The sequence below is a fragment of the Mya arenaria genome, chromosome 12 (assembly GCF_026914265.1).
Source record: "Mya arenaria isolate MELC-2E11 chromosome 12, ASM2691426v1".
Classification (NCBI taxonomy): Eukaryota; Metazoa; Mollusca; class Bivalvia; order Myida; family Myidae; genus Mya; species Mya arenaria.
This window is the reverse complement of record NC_069133.1, coordinates 62,438,473-62,458,961: the sequence shown is the minus strand read 5'-3', so window position 1 is coordinate 62,458,961 and position 20,489 is coordinate 62,438,473. Positions and strand designations below refer to the sequence as shown.

At 36.7% G+C, this 20,489-nt stretch overlaps 1 protein-coding gene across 1 annotated transcript; it reads left to right on the top strand.

Moving 5' to 3' along the window:
• The first annotated feature begins 6,961 nt into the window (after positions 1-6,961).
• LOC128211526 (ATP-dependent RNA helicase DHX58-like) lies at positions 6,962-17,139 on the top strand. Its single transcript, XM_052916422.1, has 12 exons — positions 6,962-7,081; positions 7,911-8,003; positions 8,530-8,684; positions 8,997-9,181; positions 10,825-11,023; positions 11,532-11,700; positions 11,911-12,006; positions 12,244-12,416; positions 12,672-12,747; positions 13,407-13,634; positions 14,001-14,168; positions 14,674-17,139. Exons 1-12 carry the CDS (start codon positions 7,039-7,041, stop codon positions 15,306-15,308), a joined length of 2,220 nt encoding a protein of 739 aa, XP_052772382.1. The 5' UTR covers positions 6,962-7,038; the 3' UTR covers positions 15,309-17,139.
• Positions 17,140-20,489: the final 3,350 nt, after the last annotated feature.

The window sequence follows — 20,489 nt, the reverse complement described above, 5'->3', positions numbered from 1 at the left end:
GTTTCTATCTGCGTATAAATACCCTGGCGTGACTAGTATCTTTCTACGAAAAATTCCTCGGGCGAGACTAGTATCTATATACGTATAGTTATTTGGGCGTTTGAAGTATCATTCAAAATATATTTCTTCGGGAGTGACTAGCATCTTTCTACGTTTAATTTCTCGGCGGTAACTAGTATCTTACTACGTATAATTACCCAGGTGTGACTTGTATCTCTTTACGAAAAATTCCTCGCCATTGTGACTAGTATCTACCAACTCTCCAGCTCTCCAAATCAATAAGAGACCTTTCTTTTTCAAATGGAGATTTCGCCAAGTCATTTTGAAATATCGTTTTGTTTTAAATTTGCTGAAACAATGTCATTAGTTAACTCATTGAAAGTTTCAAAGTGAATTCTTAGACTTATTGCAAGCAGAGTCCACACATATGAAAATAAATAGATACAAAGTATAACGAGGCTTGATGAAGGCATATAATGAATACAAATATGAAAACAAAGTAAACATTGATATTTATATTTATGCAAAAAGAGTTTAAAGTTGTCAGAAGGGAAATATACATTCAGTTTCAAATGATGTCAAATTACACATGAAATTATTATAATGTTGAATCTATTGAAAACAGAAATATCAACATTATGCAAATTATCAAAATCCCCGGAAGTGAATGCATAACTATATCTTACAATTCCGTATTTCAAATATGCATGTAATTTCGACTCGAACGGTGTTCCATGTGAAAAACACAATGGTAAACTAATCTATATGAACTCAATATTGTTTAATCATACTTAACTTATTTAAAAAAAAGATACATATTGCTAAGTACAAAATCCATTGGCATTGAATTGCAAATTGCATATTAGAAACTAAGGGCAAAACTCAGACAATCGGAACCCCATCTGTGAACGCAATATCTTCTCAATTAAACCAGCCATTACAGGTATTGCTCTTGAAGACCAAACAGCGGACGCAAAGACATCCGAGCATACAGAGAAGTCAGAGTGAGCCAGTGTTAAGTACATACAGATACAGAAAACAACAGCATGTTTTGCTCTCATCCCTCGGTATGGACAACATCGAATAATTTTCCCCGACTTTGCGTAGAGATAAAAAGGGGTTATCATCATCATCACAATCTCGTTATTCTAAATACATCGCTACTATCCTCAGTCCACTCAATAGCTGTTCCCTGTGCAGTTATTAATTTGCTTCATCTATCCCCAGTACACCTTCAGCTCATCAAAAATATGAATATCTCCAGAACAACAAAACATCGTATTGATATATTATACAATACTAGATGCTATAATTACAATAAAATCTCTCGTATCAGTTTTATGCTCTTTTTTTTTTTTTTTTTTTTGTTTTATGTTTTAATTCGTACCATCTTACTGAACATTTGTAAGCGATCATGCAACTTTCGGCAAGAATTGTGCTATTATACAGGAGAGGAGACACATTCCCATCATAGTTGTCTATTGCACAGAACCAAGCTGTTCAAAACATTTTTATTTTGATAAATATATCACCTATATATACAAAACATGATAAATAACAACTTGCCATATGTCAAAATCAAACGCTTATCGATTTATCACTTTTTGAGCTATATTCGGTGTCCGTTCCCACACAGTGAGCCATACCAAACACGTCTTTTTCAATTTTTGCGTTACTGAGATGGTTAGCCGTCAACAGTTACTATACATGTATGTATGTCATAACCAAATTCCATACATGCCTGTCTTAATTTACCTCCTTTTAATATTTTTTTTTAATTTGATTACCGTTATCATGCATATCATCATAAAGTAAAAAACCGACAAAGTACAATTTTGTAGACCGCTTAATTGTCGAAGGTTGAACAAGATTTGCCTAAAACTTAACATTCTTGTTTCGATGTCAATTCGAATAGGAAAAATCCTGTACCACCACACGCTATTACGTTTGGTGTTGTGGAGCGAAGGCTTAAAATATGTTTCAGAAATTATACCTTTTCTAATAACTCTAAGATTCATGTTGGCAAATCGATTAAAAAGAGTTGGAACACCCTAAATGCTTGTCAGATTGTCCGCACGTTTCGGCTCGACTTCCTAGTGGTTTATGGGCTCATCTTGGGAGTACAAGGTACAGCAGCTGATTTCTTTTACCAAATTATTGTTTGAAATCTCGTTTCTCAGCAGTTGACCGTGGTTCAAGGTTGGAGGTGCATGGATAATATGGCGTATATTGCTTTTAAAACACAACAGTGTGTAAACACAACAGTGTGTGTTGGATTTGCTCTGAATAAAATCAGGTCAAATTGCGGGTTCGTGTATAAAAATCAGGTTTATAAAGTAGTTAGGGCTTCTGGTAAATTCAATTTTGAGGGTTGTCGTATACCAGTTCATAGCAAATTTGATAATGATTATATGAGCCGTATGTTGAATGGTTCCTTTGGTCTTTAGGTTTGCGACTGGCTTCGTAACGGTTTATCTGTGGATTACAGTTTGACAATGTTTAAAATCATGAAGGCGCTGAAAAGATTCCATAGCATATTTTGAAGAACTTGAAAAAAAAGATTTAGTCTATTCAGGAAGAGTCCGTTTGAAGATGGTTTAGTTTTTTCTCCATTAAACACGGTGCCAACAGTTAACCCGGATGTTTACAAAAAGACATTCGCCATGGCTAGTCCGCCTTCTGTGGGGATGGTTTTTCAACGGTGCATTTCAACTATATAACTATTACTTTAGAGGTAACTAGGAGAGATTACACTCAGGAGATATTGAGAGAGGTCACTGCCTATTTTAAGGAATTGCTAAAATAGGTACATTTCTGTTGACAGGGATCTTGTTGCGATTATGTTGTAGAGAAACTACCAATAAACATCCTATTCATGATGTAGCTCATAAACATTAATGGTGATGGGACAAGTTTTTGCCTCTTTTCAATGGTGTTCACTTATTGACCATAGTGAATGGTCATAGGCAGATGGAATGTTTAGCTTCTGGATACAGGGGTTGTCTCTCTCTAGGGTTTTTCATAGTGGTTTTCCTGATATTATTTCAGATTTTAGTCTTCGTATCAGTTCATAAGAATTATAAGCTGTTGTTATTTGCCTGAAGATTTGGAGTAGTCAATTAAAAGGTAAGAAAATTATCATTTTTAGTGATAACATAGCAGCTTGTTTTGTCGCAGCAAGGTGTCATTTATTGCAGGATTTGTTAAGAGAAATCTGCTGTGTTGGCAGCAGTTTATTATTTTCCGATTAAGGCTGCTAGGCGTATACTAACCGGCTGGATGACGCGTTGTCGGGGTGGCATTTGCGGTCCATAAATAAATTGCAGTTTTAGGAGTTTAATCCCGAAGGCTTGGTTTTAAATGAACCATTGGTAACAGATGAAGAATTTAGATTTGTGCATGATTGTTTTTTTATGTTTTAGATGTTCAGCGAATGTATTTAAAGCATGATTTGCAAATTTATATAGCGTTTGGAGTACTAATAAGAATTTGCGAGTACAGTAGGCGGGTTTTATTTTGTTTTGATGGTATTTTAACTTGTGTTACGTGCCATAATCTACCGTAACGTTGCAGTTGTATTCTCAGTTCCTCAGCAGATCTTTTAGGTCTGTGAACAGTATCACGACTGACATTAGAGGTGGTATGATTCTGCATGCTTGTTTAGGCCTTAACACTGATCATACTAATAATTGTATTTTGAATTTGTCCTTGAGATATTTATCTAGTTGGAAACCTCACACCGTTAAAAAGGCAGAACCGGTCACACTGCAGATTCTTATTCTAATGCATTCTTCCGACCCTTCTAATTCGGTTGTTTGGTGTCTTTTTTATTTGCCTTTTTCTGGTTGCTCGTAAATCTTATTAAGTTCCCTCTTCTGCATTTTGCATTAATGTGGCTGATTTCTTATTTTTGAAAGTGTGCGTTAGTTTGGAGATTACATATCAGTTCATTAAACTATTCAATTTGGTGAAAGGGCGGCTATTAGTCCTTTACTTAGGTTAAAAGATTGATAGTTATTTCCCGTTAAAGCTTATGTACATTCATAAAACATCAATGTGGAGCGTTGAATGGTTCTTGAATTACATATCTGTTATTTCAGAATAAATTAAGAGCTTTTATCAGTGCTGTTGGTCTGGATTCGAATTTATTTATTTTATTTTCGCAGAGTTTTTGCGACATTGTCCTTTCAGTCAGAACGGAGATGTTATAATTGTTGGGGTGTAGGAGGTCAGACGCCTATAAATGTTATTAAGATTTCACTTTGGTTGACAATATTGTTGATATTTAAACTTTAAGCGATCACAATTTTTGATTTCCTATCTGGCTTGGTTTTTTATCTGATATTTTAGTCAATATTATATCAAACTCAATAGCCAAGCATGCATCACGCAGGTATTGATTTTGCTGCAGTTTATCTCTTCTCAGGTATTAACATTGCGCAGATCCATTAGAACGTTTTCCACATCTGTTATCCATATTTTTAGCGAGTATTATTGCAGCGTAGTTAAAGTGAAAAGAGTTCTTACATTGTAAACCGTCCATATACATCCGATGTTGTTTTCGATAGAGAATGGCCGAGGAGTTCGAAATGCAGACGCTTTTAAAGGGGCTGTACTCCATATGATGAAATAGCGAACAAAGAGAAAAATGACGAAAACCGACATAAACTTGGTATCGATGTGTACAATGCATTGAAACTTACTAACTAAAGTACCACATAGTTTACAATTGATTTATTTTTTCGCAGTTATTTTCCGTATTTTTCCATTAAAAGAGATCACTAGGTATGTCTACATAGTAGAATTCATTCCGTATGCGTGATTGGCTAGTCGATGTTATCACGTGTTATTACCAAGTTAGGTACATAGCTTAAATATTCCAACCGTTTAGGGTAAGCCTTCGTACTTCGTACCACAGTGGATACAACACTGGACTCCATTTTTGGCGACACTGGTTCGAACCCGGTCTCCGACTCGATTTTGTTTTTACATTTTGGTATTTTTTTACAATTACGATATCAAAGAGTAAACATTTTATTAAATAATTGTCCTGAGATTCGTTACAGAACAAAACATTTTTGGTGCCTATCTGGTGTACAGTCCCTTTAAAAGCTATTAAGATTTCACTTGGGTTGGGTTGACTAATCTGTTAATAATTAAACTTTGAGCGGTCACAATTATTCATTATCTATCTGACATGTTTATCTTTAGATATTAGGGACAATATAATACCAAATTGCAAAGCATGTACCAGGTATTGATTTTGCTGCAGTTCATCTCTTCTCAGGTATTAAATTGCGCATTTGGCAGATCGATCAGAACGTTTTCCATATCTGTTATCCATACGTTTAGCAAGTATTCATGTGGTTACTATTATGACACCAACATCTGCCCAGTGTTTGAATAATTAGTGAATATAACAATTTAATCACAGTGATTCGTGATCCACACGCAATACATATCGTAAAATACGGTAGTCCGTATTCCATACCAGTGCAATACGGCCGTATTCCACTCTTGTGACGTCACGTCATAGCAAGTGTCTTTGCGCGATGTTAAAATGACGTCATAAAACAAAATAGTGCATCGTTAAAATGACATTTACTATGGTAACATGTGGCATTTTAGTGATCTAATCAGTAATGTATATAATAAAAGGGTTATTAGTACTGCGTTTTGATCCGGAATGTCGTATTCAACTCTCGTGGATTTTTGCAGATTTTTAATTCTCTCGCTCAGCGCCTCGTGAAATCCGAATCTGCAAAAATCGAGTCGAATACAACCTCCCGGATCAAAACGCAGTCATAATCCCTATTTTATTATGTACCCATCATAAATCCACACGCAAAACATATCGCAAAATACGAAAGTCCGTATTCCACTCCAGTGCAATACGGCCGTATTCCACTTCTGTGACGTCACGTCATAATATCGTTGCGCGATGCTAAAATTACGTCATAAAACAAAATAGTACGTCGTTAAAATGACATGTGGCTTTTAAGTGATCTAATCAGTAATGTATGTAATAAAAGGGTTATTAGAACTGCGCTTTGATCCGGAATGTTTATTATATTATTGTACATGTATTCAATGCCCTTCTGTGTGAATCACAATGTCGCATGTGTGCTATCATTATTTTTTTTTTTTTTTTTTTTTGCTTTTGCTTTGTTTTGTGTGGGAGATTGCGGCTTCTTTGATGTCAGCTGCTGTTGATTTAATATGTGACACATTATATCGTGTCATTTGATAATTATTTGTTGAGAAGTACATGAAGTATTATATTGACCTTCACTTGTGGATGTGAAATATCTTCGTGTGTAGTAACTTATTCGTATTAAACCTAGTCTTTAACATATTGGGTTGGTCTTTCTCAAGACAGAATTGAATAGGTTATGATTTACGCTTGTTTCATTGTTAACGTTAACAGTTTTATTAACATTTTTTAAAATGAAAATAATGGTCTTTGAATGATGCTTGAACAATTATTTTGCTTTTACCATTTACTATTTTCCAGAATTGACTATGCCCGGCAGACCAAATGCATCAGAATAAATGCATTGGACATATTAATAAAGTTCATGATTAAGGTTTCTATCTACGATGGCAAGATCCTCGCCCAAAATTCCTGGGGATCGAATCACACACGCTCTATTTATTCCCTATGTATTGATGTATCTAACTATTGACCTCGACCTATGCCAATTGTAAATAAAATGAACATATTTAAATCAGTGGCTTAAAAATATGCGTATGAAACTATCTCAAGATTCTGAGCTGAAAGTTCTTGAAACAAACGAAGAATTCTTCACACACTTTCTATTAAATTCGGCATTACATGACTACAATCAGAACTAAACAGGCCGACAGCCATTCAACGCTGTAAGCGCTTTGATTATCATTTTGCAATGTGCAACATCTACCTCAATAACCGAGTGTATTGTGCACTTTTCCCCTTAGACTGCACAACTTATATCCTGGATCGAATATTTCAATGTGACGTCACAAATCACGTGGGAAGATCAAACTGACAAACTGACAATGGCGTCTTCACATATTTTGTCGGAGGATTCAGACCTATCTGGTAACAATTTGTCTCTTTCACTATTTATAAAGTGTTTCAAACTGACCTTTGTTATTTGTTTTTACAATAATAAACGGATGTTTATGTTTTCTGGCCTGATTTTTTTATCAGGAAATGGGAAAAATCACCTGAACAACGACAACGTTTTCACTTTTGAACAGATGGATTTTAATATCACAAAATATATGCAATGTACATTATCATAACAAGTAGGCCTAGCTTAGTAGCATTAATGCTTTAAAATTTTATAACATCATAAAAACACACACCTTACACACTAACATGTATACATGTACGACTTTAAGTACACACAGTTCTACAAGGAAGTTTGGAGAACCATTTTTATTACAAATTACATGAAAGAATATAGCAGTTTCACTAAATCATCATTTCCATTTGCAATCACGTTTATTATGTTACTGCTTATCTATAGTTTTGTTTTTAATGCTACACTGTAGAGAGAAATTGTTTAAAAAAAAACGTTGAGTTACAGAATGTAAATCTGTTCGTTCTACTCTGACACATATGTAGTCTCGTATATGTTATCAACCGAAACCAATAATGAACATGCATTACATGCTGGTTAAACCTGCAAACAATCTTATCTATCTAGTTCATGGTTGATCGTGATTTAGGAGTATTCATGTTTTCGATTTAATAATAATTAATGCCCTAGATGGCGTTCCGTTCAGTTCCGGAAAATACCGATAGGCTTAATGGTATACATTTTATTGTAGCAAAAAAGCATTTTTATGGTGAAAGTTTAATATATATATACTTTACTGAAACTTACCTACTGATTAAATAGTTACTACAATGTATGCTTTAGGTGTCCACGACACTGGGAAAAATGAAGGGAATGCGACACGAAACGAGCAAACATTCCTGGGCGAGGAAGAGTTTGAGATAAAAACTGCCACAGGTACTTTAAAAACAGTGTAATATTTAGTATTCTGATTGAACAACCTGATGTGGTGATCGTGTAGATTATTGTGGTTATGGTAATGGTGGATGTGGTGGTAATAGTGGATGTGGTGGTGATGATGGTGGTGAAGATGGTGATTGTGGTGTTGATGATGGTAATGGTGGTACTGATGGTTGGTTATGCTGGTGGTGGTAATGGTGGTAGTGGTGATTATGAAGATGGTTGTAGTAGTGGTGGTAATGGTGATGGTGTCGATAGTGGTGATAATGGTGGTAGTTGTGTGGTGAAGGTAATGATGATGGTGCTGGTGGTGATAATGGCGATGGTGGTGCTGGTGGTGAAAATGGTGATGGTGGTAATGGAACGTGGTGGTAATGGTGATGGTTGTGGTGGTGATTGTGGCGGTGGTGATAATGAAAGTAACGGTTGTGTTGAACATTTTGGAAAAGTAAGTATTTGGAAGTATTTGATAAATATCAAATTGAAGAAAAAGTGTTTGTAGCAAGGTGTTCATTTTTTCCAGATCAAGAGGATCTTGGAACGAATGGCGATGACGTGGATATAAGTCTACGAGGCTACCAAGAGGAGTTAGCAAAAGAGGGTTGTGAGGGAAAAAATGTCATAGTTGTTGCTCCAACGAACTCGGGCAAAACCAGGGTAGCATGCAGAATTATGCAGGTAATTAATCTTTTGAAAAATCATCTTCCACAAGAGTTTTCAGGAAATAATGTGAAGAAGTTATGTAAATGCTAAACATCCTACCATTGTATATGATCATTTCTTGCATTATTTTATGAAAGCAACAGTTCGTTCTCATACATATTTTTATTCAGTATTTTTTTTTATTATTAAAACAAATGATGTATTGTTATTGAACACTACAATGACATTACATAACCTAATGGTATCTGATGAGACTGCATTTGAAGTAATTACACTTATTACGCCATATGGTGCATACTCGATTCTTTCACAAAATTGTATTTAAAGGTTCACCTAAGACAGAAAACAGCAGAACAAAAGAATGGTCGTATTTTATTTCTTGTCGAAAACGAAGCTCTAGCCATTCAGCAAGGAGAAGTATGTGCAGAACGACTCCCAACTTACAGGACAAAGGTGTTCAGCGGAAACGTCCACAGGCTAAAAAAGCAAATGCTCTGGGATTTCCTTGAAAGGCAAGTCTGATAAAAACATGATGCAATGAAATTATTCTTATATCATATTACAATAAGGCATTATGCGATTCAGTCTCAGATTTGATATTTGTTTGCACTTGCCTTTAAACAAAATGTTGGTTATATTTTAGGCTACTGGGCTTGTCCCTGTCTTTTCTCTAAGTTTGACAAGTCATTGCGTTGTTACGTTTATGAACGACTTATGGTCTGAATGCATGCATATGTTTATATTAAAAATAGAAACATTTTTTTGGTGTTTTTGTTTACCTTGTGCTTCTAGGTGAAATTATTTTCTAACCCGACTTAGATGTTGAACTGTTTTTATACCCCCGTAAATACAGCGTAAATACAGTTAACTGTAGTCGCCATACGGTTGGTTGGTCGGACGGGTGGTCTTTTGGCAAAATATTCTGAAGCACTGTGATTCTTGGCACTCATAACCATCATGTTGGGGTAGAAGTGCCCATGACCGAGATTGTCTAGAATTATATGCCATTGAATATTTGTTTTGCCTTTTGGCTATATTGGAGTTTTTGGGGGCAAATATTTTCCTATTTTTAAAGGGAACCATTACCACAATGGTGTTAAGTAGTGCATTGATTATTTTTCATAACATACGGCCATTCGAATGTTTTGCACACTTGGTTAGATATAGGGAACTTCTCAAACAGTTTAAGAGGTATTACCCTGATATCTGCTCCCAGAGTTTTAGCGATATCACTCAGATACTTGGAACACACTTTTACCATGATGGGCAGTAATGTCTGGCTTATTTTTCGTATCCTATGGCCATTTGATGAAAGGGTTATGTGCACTTAAATATGATTTGCACCTGGGCTATATTGGAGTTTGAAAAGCGAATTACTCGCACAGTTTAAGAGGTAGAGCTCTGACACTTGGTACATATTATCACCATTGTAGGTTAATGTGCCTGATATATATTTCGTGATCTACGGCCATTTTATGTTAGATATGTGTGCCATTTAATACGAGTATTTTACACATTTGGCTAATTTAGCGTTAATGGAGCGACTTTTTCCCAGTATTTTAGATATATCACTCTGATACTTGGTACACATTACAACCTTGATGCAGAGTAGCACTACGCGTATATTTGTGACCTATGACCATATTATGTTAGAGTTATGTCCCCTTGACTGTGGTTTGAACTCATAGCTGCTATTGGTGTTTATGTAGCGAATTTCTTCAACGTTTCAAAGACCTCGCTCTGATTCTTGGTACGCGTTTCCACCATAATGCATAATGGTTCTTGGCGTGTTTTTCGTGTCCTATGGCCATATCGAGTCACAAGTTGAGTTCGTGGAGCAAACTCTGATACAGTTTTAAATATATCAATCTGAATCTTGGCACACTTTTATTTATCTATTGACATGTCGTTTTTACCGACCCCGGCCAACTCTTAGTTAAATGCCGCTGAACATAAGTTATACACTTTTGTCTAAATTAAAGAATTTAGATTGACATTGTGGCAAATAAGAATAACTTTCCTTGGTAAAATCTAGACACTTTTATAACGACTCTTATCTGGTTATTTGCTTGGGTTAATCAATAACATCCTCTGTCAAGGTGGCGTGTGGATGTAGAAATCACTGCTGTGATAGCTCTAGTTTTATTTATTGCAGAAGAGACATCTTTGTTGTAACGGCACAGATTCTGTTGAATGCTTTAAGAGCAAAGAAAATTGAAAGCGTCAAAGAATTTTCTCTGATTGTGTTCGACGAATGTCATCACTCAAACAAACAACACATGTATAATGAAATTATGAGCCGATATCTTGACCTAAAATTACGGGAGAAAATTGAGTCTTCTGAACTGCCCCAGGTGAGTATCCATCGACGTTGCGTTTGTTATAACATCTCAAAGTATTGAATGATTGTCGGTCAATAGTCAAAACCATTTGTCCGATCTTTTTGAATAGCCATTTGTTTTTTCCTATTGATCGACAAGCCTTCTGATAAGTATTGACATTTATTTTGAGAAGTTGATAACTATTTTCACGATAAAAGTGCGGTAAAAGTGTGTACGTGGAGCCTGTAAAGATTATTACAACTTTTAATGACCGATACACGATTTATATTTGAAACAATGAAAACATTGCTGTAAATATATTGATATTAATACTAGCAATTGTGTTAAAATAGGCGAACAGCAACACACAATTTTTCTAGTAACTTACCTCGTCCATCTCTTATTCGGCATCGTGACTATATATGGAAGTAGATTCAAGTAGCATGTACACTAAGTTGAGTTGCTGTGTTTTTTTTTAAAATAAACGATCATATTGAGCTTCTACCTTTGACTGTAATTTCTACATAGCTCTTCCTTTCAGATTGTAGGGCTTACTGCATCTTTGGGCGTTGCTGGAAAAACAGAATGGGATTCGGGAGTAAATCATATGAAGAAAATAATGGCAAACATGGATGCAAAGGTTCTCTGTACTGTTAGGAAGCCAGAAACAATTGAGGAATTGAAACTATATGTGAACCCGCCGGTTGAAGGTATAAAATACAAATTAACAACTGACTTTTTTTAACGATATTTGGTTAAGCGCCATTTGGAGATATGTAGTGATGAAGAAAAGGGGGAAGTATTGCGTTTTAAGAGAATGAATATAAAATTGAATAACAAAATGAATAATTATAAAAAAATGATATCGAATTACATTACAGCTATTGAAAGGGAAAACAAGTGCTCTTTTGTTATTACAGAACTATTACCCGTACCTGGAAGACATGTCGACTTGTTCAAAAATGCTGTAGAGAAAATAGCCAAAAACATGTTCGACTATATGGCACAAGCTTCAGGTAAATTTAGGATATAAGTGGTTATTGAACAATTTTACGGGCTTAAATTTCTACAAATAATCAATAACATTGTTTTCAGTGGAAATGTTTTCAGTATAATGAGGATAATATTGTTTTGTGCTTTCTTTTTAAATTTTAACAAGGATTTTAAAATAATTTCAAACTATGAGAATATTGAAAGAATGCTAACCCTGGAAGAGCTGTAAGTTTTACTAATTTAATGTTTTGTTCATCAAGCTGTACGGAATGCTGCGTCCGATGACAAATTTATACAGACGACATGCAGATTTCCAGCAGCATTTGGAACCGAAAAATACCTGCAATGGAATGCGGATTTCGTGAAAGCTATCGCCAAAGTCCAATCAGAAGACATCCGCCGAGTGGTAAATCCTTGTCGAATACACTTAGAGGTAATTATGTAGCATTTAGTTGAGCACTTGGTACATGCACATGGGTCACGCTACGATTTTACGATATTTATACGAATTATTTGTTTGTTGATTTTGTTAAGAAAAGCATTTCTAAACCGCGGGTCAGTTTTAAAATCTTTGGCTTTTGATAAAAAATAGCGCTACAGAATATGATAAGCTTGTGTCAAAAATAGATTTTTCTTACGATGTTGAGTGTAAAGTGGGATACATAAGTAGTTTTATGTGTCTTTCCAGAATTACAACAAAGCTTTAATGATTCATCGTGATGCACGGATAAAAGATGCATTTGATATTATTCGTTCGTATGCAGGTGATGTTTATATAAAGTCGTTGAGTAGTTGAAGTTGCTTTATTAGTTTACCTTATGTGTTTTACAATTCTTCATTGTCTTCAAGTTGATGCTGTCTCTGATAAGACTTATATTTTTACTTATGATTGGACAAGTGTAAGGCTGCGCCTTCATCAACTAGTTTATACGCACACAGCGTGTTTCTGTTTCACTGACCGTTCTAAGGCGGTATCCCCAACATTTGCTAACACATATATGTTGATGCATGTGTGTTCTCTCTGCGTTGGTTTATACATTGTGTGTCTCACGTTTAACTGTTTGCTTGACATTAGCCTTATGCCTAAAAAACAGTGCTTTTACAAACTATTGGCTACTGTGCTTGTCTTTGTAGTTCAAATTGGTCTTGAAGAGTTTATGGAATACTATACGGTTGTTCCAGCAGAACATCATACATACACCTTACTCATGGCTCTTGGTGTTTAACCTTAGAATTAATGCAATTTTAACACACATTTGATTTAAATAATTTTGCTTATATTGTAAATTCAGTAATTTACCAGTTCATATTTTGCATAGTGTACACGTCTCACTTTGTGCGCAAAAAGTACGGGTGAAGTAAACTTTGATTCATATTGATACATATGTCGTTGCAAGCATTTACAAACATACTTCCTCCTTAGAACTTCGGGAAGAAACATTTGCCAACGAACCAGAAAACCCCAAATTGCTCAAACTAGAGGAGATACTGTTAAGGGTCCTTTCCAATGACCAGAATGCCCGAGGAATCATATTTGTGCGAACAAGGGAGTTGGCACAAGCATTGGTTAAATGGGTGAACGAAACAGATAGTTTGAACGGACTAAATGCTTCCGAATTCGTCGGACAAGGTGTTTCAGCTTCAGTTGGAGGTTTGGTATTTCATTGATTAGAAATGTCAGAATGCACAACGAATTTGTGTATAAAACGATGAATGATATTTTTTTTATTTAACCTTCCCAAATTCTTCCTCTCTTGTGCAATTACTTGTGATTTTTTTTACATTTATGATATTATACCAAAACGATTTGGAGGATTTGGAGTAAAACAAATCCAGCATTTTCAAAATTAGCTTTTCGTCAAGACCTTTTGTTACGATCACAGTTATTTCTTAAAACATCACACCATGTATTTTAGACATCCGTTTGTTATTCTATTGATTCATTTAATTGTATTTGTTTTCCTTCGACACTTTAGTTTGATCTTTGGATTTAAAAGGCTTAATACAATTCTGTTAGGGATGACAAAGAGTGGCCAGAAAGATGCGTTGCAGTTCTTTAGGGATGGACAACACCGACTTCTTATTGCAACGTCTGTAGCTGAGGAGGGACTTGATATATCTAAATGCAACCTTGTGATTCGCTATGAGCATGTCACTAATGAAATCGTCAGACTTCAATCTAGAGGTAAACACTGGAAAATGTTACAATTGACCTATCAGCGAACTGATCGATTAGCGAATATTAGCCTCAGTTTATGATCAATTTTTTTCTTGCTCTTCTGTGAAGCTATACACTTTCAATTTCTCTCCAATCTATCTATTGGATAGAAAACAGTGCACACGTTCTTTTTGAAAGGGCCAAAAAATGAACCCCTGGTTGGGATCGAGCCCTCGACCTCATTTGTGAGAGGCGGAAACATTAACTATAGTCCACTCTCACCCTCTACAGTTTTATATACGGTGAAGGAGACACATATGCTGTCTTTAGTGTGTAAAAATGGACCTAATATTTACAAAAAAGAAAAAGGAAGTTTTTTTACGCGGCAAAAGCAGTGCGTATCACAGAATTAAAAACAATATTATAGAGCATGATTAAGATTATGTTATAAACACAAGTTAAGAAACAAAATGTTTTATACGTTGTAACAGTTCATGTATATCTCGCTGATACCACCATCTACCAATTGTAGGGCGGGCAAGAGCAGAAAATAGTCTGTACTATGTTATTGCGGAGGAGGGCTCTTGGATTCTGGAAAAAGAAGAAAAGAATCGGCGATGTGAGGTACTTATGAATCAAATCGTTCCCTATCTACAATTGCTCATTGAAGACCCTGCAAACTTCTGGGAGCGGGAGCTCTTAGAAATTCAAGAAAATATGAAACAAGAGGAAGAGAGACAAGCTCAACAGAGAACGCTGCAAATGGCAGCTACAGGTGCCCGCTTTGAATGCTTCAATTGCAGTTCCTTTATTTGCTTGTCTGACGACATTAGAGTCATAAAAGGGGCACATCATGTTATCATTGATGAAGAAGCAAAACGACATCTTACTCTCAAAGAAGGTGCTCCTACCTTTACTGAACCAGAAGGCGCCGAATATGGAGGGATTTTGTATTGCGCAAATGAGGAATGTCAACGGGAACTGGGATCGGTTTGCACTTACAAATTCGCTGAGTTTCCATTGGTAGGGCTCAAGAACTTTAGGGTTGTTGATCAATCTGGAAAAGGCCGCCAGTTCAAGAAATGGAAACAGGTCAATTGCCGAATCGAGGAGTTTACATTTGAAGAGTTGGATGCTGTTGTTGCCGAAAGACTTGCCATAGTGTAGGCTAGGGGCATTTTGCAAATGTTTTGTGAAATAACCAACGAACTGTACTAAATCTAGTTACTAGTGTTCGATGCCCTTTAAAATACTTTATCAAAAGTAACAATGTTGTTGATTCTGATGCGATGGTATTTGCGTTTTAAAATGTACATATGCTTCTCTTAAACACTGATTTCGCTTTTTGTTGAAGCAGTGTGTTTGTTTTAATTTCGATCAATTTTATTGTGTTAAATTAATATCTCTAAAATGATGATGTTGGTACTCATGATAGCTTCACATATTAATGTCATGCAATTTGATACCTTGTACAATATAGCGATCATGCCTTTATATAGTGATAGTGTGATTGGCAAAGTATCAACGTAGTGGTAACAGTATGACATAAGGCTTATATTTTAACCATTGTAAATGTTGCGACAAGTGTGAGGTTATGCGCATATACACTTGTTTAAACCCCCGTTTAACTCATGACCCAGTGAACTCGTGCTTCTGTGATCTAAGGCGGTAATCCAATCATTCATTGAGTAAGCGATTGTAATGTATGTTTGTAGTGTCGGTACATTTTCGTCTCTCGTTCATTGTCGTTTTGGCCCTAACTCTATCCTGTAAACAGGATTTATACTTCATGTTTGTACTACTGGGCATCGTCCTTCAGTTTTCATTGTATAATGTCAAATTATAGCAAGGTATTGATTTTGTTAAGAAAAACAACACCCCGTATTAACTGAACGTTATTTCTTTAAATGGTACTTGTGTTTTCTTTTCCAAAAAGAGTCATAAATGCGCGTCATTTTGTTGTTATTTAAACCTTTATTTGACTGCCTTTTTCTAAGCCTGAGCCAAAACAATTCGTGGGGCGAATGCCTGAATGTACCAAACCTTCTCAATCAACATGTTTAATTATCTAGGTACTTTATTGCATTTATACCCCGAACATTTCTCTTTATTTTGTCTAGAAGAAGAGTTTGTTACCTAAACTAGCTTCTTCATGTATGTAATGCATACAGATAAAAGGTACAGCATACCGTCCATGTCTAGTATGAAGTGATTCCCCCATCTATATAATGCATATACATACGGGGTACAACATACCGTTTATGTCTAGTAGCTAGTGATAGTGCTTAAGATGTCCGTTATACAAATACGCTTGTCATGACAATAATGTTAAATGTTGATGCCTGTTGACACATTTAATGTTCGTGTCATTCTGAATATGTAAATTTGTAAACTTAATGTTGTTCTACAATCATTCTAGGCCAAATATGTGTGTTTGTTATTTTGTTCAGTATATTTATTTGCATATTCTTTCTTTACACATCAAACTTTTTGAAACGATACAACTTTATTTTATTTTTATTTTATTATTGATGAAGTCATGTGTTTTGTCGGAATTGAAGTACGTTTGTCGAGCTCGTTATAACGGACGTTTTATTTCAACTTGTTGTTTGAAAACATTTGATGTATTTAAAAGGCAAATCTGTGGTTTTGTAATATGTTGTTGATTGATATTTTCCAATAAGCGAAATGCATTGCCCAGAGACTCGAAACCGCCAATAGATGATTGATGAATGCTTGCTAAGCTAATTTATTTGTTTAACGTTCTGTCATAGTTTCAATAGATAGTTCATGATTGTTTTGATTTAATGATAATTCATTGTTTCACATTATCTTTATTTGTCTATGAAAGTATTTATACATTGCAATGTTATCAGTATTTATTTCTCTATTAAGAACATTCATATATTGTCTGTGATGGCTTTGTCATTTTATGTCAGTACTTTAATAACTGTATTTATATGGATAAACGTCGTGGATGTAGTAAAGCCTACCGTTAATCAAAGTGTTTGTTTTTTGTTGTATGTAAATATGCCTTGTTGATGACGAGCTCTATTGCATTAGTCTAACACTTATGTTGACTTTGAAATTGTTCCACAAATCATCATACATAAAGGGGAAAAGGAAAAAGTTCAAGGTATAGTTTTATTTTCCAAAAGTAATTACATTTATCTGGCACAAGTTTAGCTTGCATTCATTCAGATTTAAACAAACTGTGTATATGGCTAGTATCTGTCTGTGTATAATTCCTCGGACGTGTCCGGTATCTTTCTGTCTATAATTCCACGAACGTGTCCAGTATCGTTCTACGTATAATTCCTGGGGCGTGTATATATAGCATCTTTCTAAGTATAATTCCTCGGGCGTGTCCAGCATCTTTCTACGTATTATTGCATAAAATGTGTGTTTTCGGGTCGTTATCGTGGTGTGTTAAAACGCAAAAACCCGGGCGTTATCGGAAGAAAACGTGCAATATTCAGTATATTCACGTGTCGTTAATGCCCGGCTTTTTGCTTTACATAAGTGCTATCAGGGCCCGCATCATAACAATGGAGGCTGAGCGACCTGGTTTCTAACCGAAAGTTGGTCAACGATGCAAACTTTTGCACAAAAACATATTTCAGCATATACAAATATCAAAACATGAAATAAACCAATTATCACTTACATATTTCAATCTGATTTGTCTTTCCTGGCAACCTGAGGTGTGTTTACTAGATAGTACTTTCTGCAGTTACTTTGACTATTTGTTTGCTTTAAAAGCACTAAATTAAGTCTACAACATCTACAACGTTACGACACTCGTGCTAAGCACTCGGGCTGTACACCATTTTGCGGGCCTTTGCAAATGGTTACGACCCCAAAAATGTGTATTAACCCTATATTATTCCTCGGGCGTGCCTAGCATCTTTCTACGTATAATTCATCGAGCGTGTCCAGCATCATTTACGTATTATTCCTCAGCAGTTCGAGCATCTTTCTTCGTAATATTCCTAAGGCGTAACTAGTATCTTTCTACATATAATTCCTCGGGTGTGTCCAGCATCTTTCTACGTATTTTTCCTTGTGCGTGTCCAGCATATTTCTACGTTTAATTCCACGGGCTTGTCCGGTATATTTCTATTTCAAATTCCTCGGGCGTGGAAAGTATCGTTCTATGTATAATAACTCGGGCGTGTCTAGTGTTTTTCTACGTATGATTCCTCTGGCGTAACTAGTATTTTTACGTATAATTCCTCGGGCTGTAACGCACGATGTTTACGTGAAAGGTTGTGTCCCATACAGTTGTAACGCACGATGTGAACGTTATAGGTTGTGTCCCCCATAGGGATGTAACGCACGATGTTAACACTGTAGGTTGTGTCCCCCATAGGGATGTAACGCACGATGTTAACACTGTAGGTTGTGTCCCCCACAGGAATGTAACGCACGATGTTAACACTGTAGGTTGTGTCCCCAATAGGGATGAAACGCAAGATGTTTACGTTATAGGCTGTGTCCCCCATAGTGATGTAACGCAAGATATTTACGTTATAGGTTTTGTCTCCCATAGGGATGTAACGCACGATGTCTACGTTATAGGCTGTGTCCCCCATAGGGATGTAACGCATGATATTAACGTTATATGTTGTGTCCCATAGAGATGTAACGCACGATGTCTACGTTACAGGTTGTGTCCCCCATAGAGATGTAACGCACGATGTCTACGTTATAGGCTGTGTCCCATAGGGATGTAACGCACGATGTCTACGTGAAAGGTTGTCTCCCATAGGGACGTATCGCACGATGTTTACGTGAAAGGTTGTCTCCCATAGGGATGTAACGCACGATGTTTACGTGAAAGGTTGTGTCCCATAGGGATGTAACGCACGATGTTTACGTTATAGGCTGTCTCCCATACGGATGTAACGCACGATCTCTACGTTATAGGCTGTGTCCCCCATAGGGATGTAACGCACGATGTCTACGTTATAGGCTGTGTCCCCCATACGGATGTAACACACGATGTCTACGTTATAGGTTGTGTCCCCCATAGGGATGTAACACACGATGTCTACGTTATAGGCTGTGTCCCCCATAGGGATGTAACACACGATGTCTACGTTATAGGCTGTGTCCCCCATAGGGATGTAACGCACGATGTCTCATAGGGATGTAACGCACGATGTCTACGTCATAGGTTGTGTCCCCAATAGGGATGTAACGCACGATGTCTACGTCAAAGGTTGTGTCGCCCATAGGGATGTAACGCACGATGTCTACGTTATAGGTTGTGTCCCCCATAGGGATGTAACGCACGATGTCTACGTTTTAGGCTGTGTCCCCCATAGGAATATAACGCACGATGTCTACGTTATAGGCTGTGTTCCCCATAGGGATGTAACGCACGATGTCTACGTTATAGGCTGTGTCCCCCATAGGGATGTTACGCACGATGTCTACGTTATAGGCTGTGTCTGCCATAGGGATGTAACGCACGATGTTTACGTTATAGTTTGTGTCCCAAATAAGGATGTTACGCAAGATATGCCCCCCATAGGGATGTAACGCACGCTGTTAAAGTTATAGGTTGGGCCCACTTTAGGGATGCAACGCACGATATTTACGTTATAGGTTGTGTCCTCCATAGGGATGTAACGCATGATACTTACCTTATAGGTTGTGCCCACCCCATAGGGATATAACGCATAATGTTGACGTTAAAGTTTGTGCCCCCGATAGGGATGAAACGAAAGATATTTACGTTATAGATTTTGTCCCCCATAGGGATGTAACGCACGATGTCTACGTGATAGGCTGTGTTCCCCAAAGGGATGTAACGCACGATGTTTACGTGATAAGCTGTATCGCCCATAGGGATGTAACGCTCGATGTTTACGTTATAGGTTGTGTCCGCCATAGGGATGTAACGCACGATGTTTACGTTATAGGCTGTGTCCGCCATAGGGATGTAACGCACGAAGTTTACGTTATAGGCTGTGTCCGCCATAGGGATGTAACGCACGATGTTTACGTTATAGGTGTATCGCCCATAGGGATATAACGCACGACGTTTACGTTATAGGTTGTACCCACCCTATTAGGAATCTAACGCATTTCGTACTCTTGCTACAGTATAGGTTGCGCCCCCCCCCCCTTGCGCGCACACACGCACACACACACACACGCGCACGCACACACACACACACACACACACACACACACACACACACACACACACACACACACACGCCCTCTGTTTGCGTCGTGAATAGTGCCCCATATAACATACGTTATAGGTTGACGGTCCACACCACATAGCGCACATGTGTTTTGGCATTTTGGAAATGATTATTCTGCTATAAAAAA

Coding starts and splice junctions, on each gene's coding strand:
- LOC128211526 (XM_052916422.1), top strand. CDS start 7,039: ATGGCGTCTTCACATATTTTGTCGGAGGATTCAGACCTATCTG. Junction 8,685..8,996: donor TAGCATGCAGAATTATGCAG/GTAATTAATCTT, acceptor TTGTATTTAAAG/GTTCACCTAAGACAGAAAAC. Junction 12,007..12,243: donor CTATATGGCACAAGCTTCAG/GTAAATTTAGGA, acceptor TTGTTCATCAAG/CTGTACGGAATGCTGCGTCC.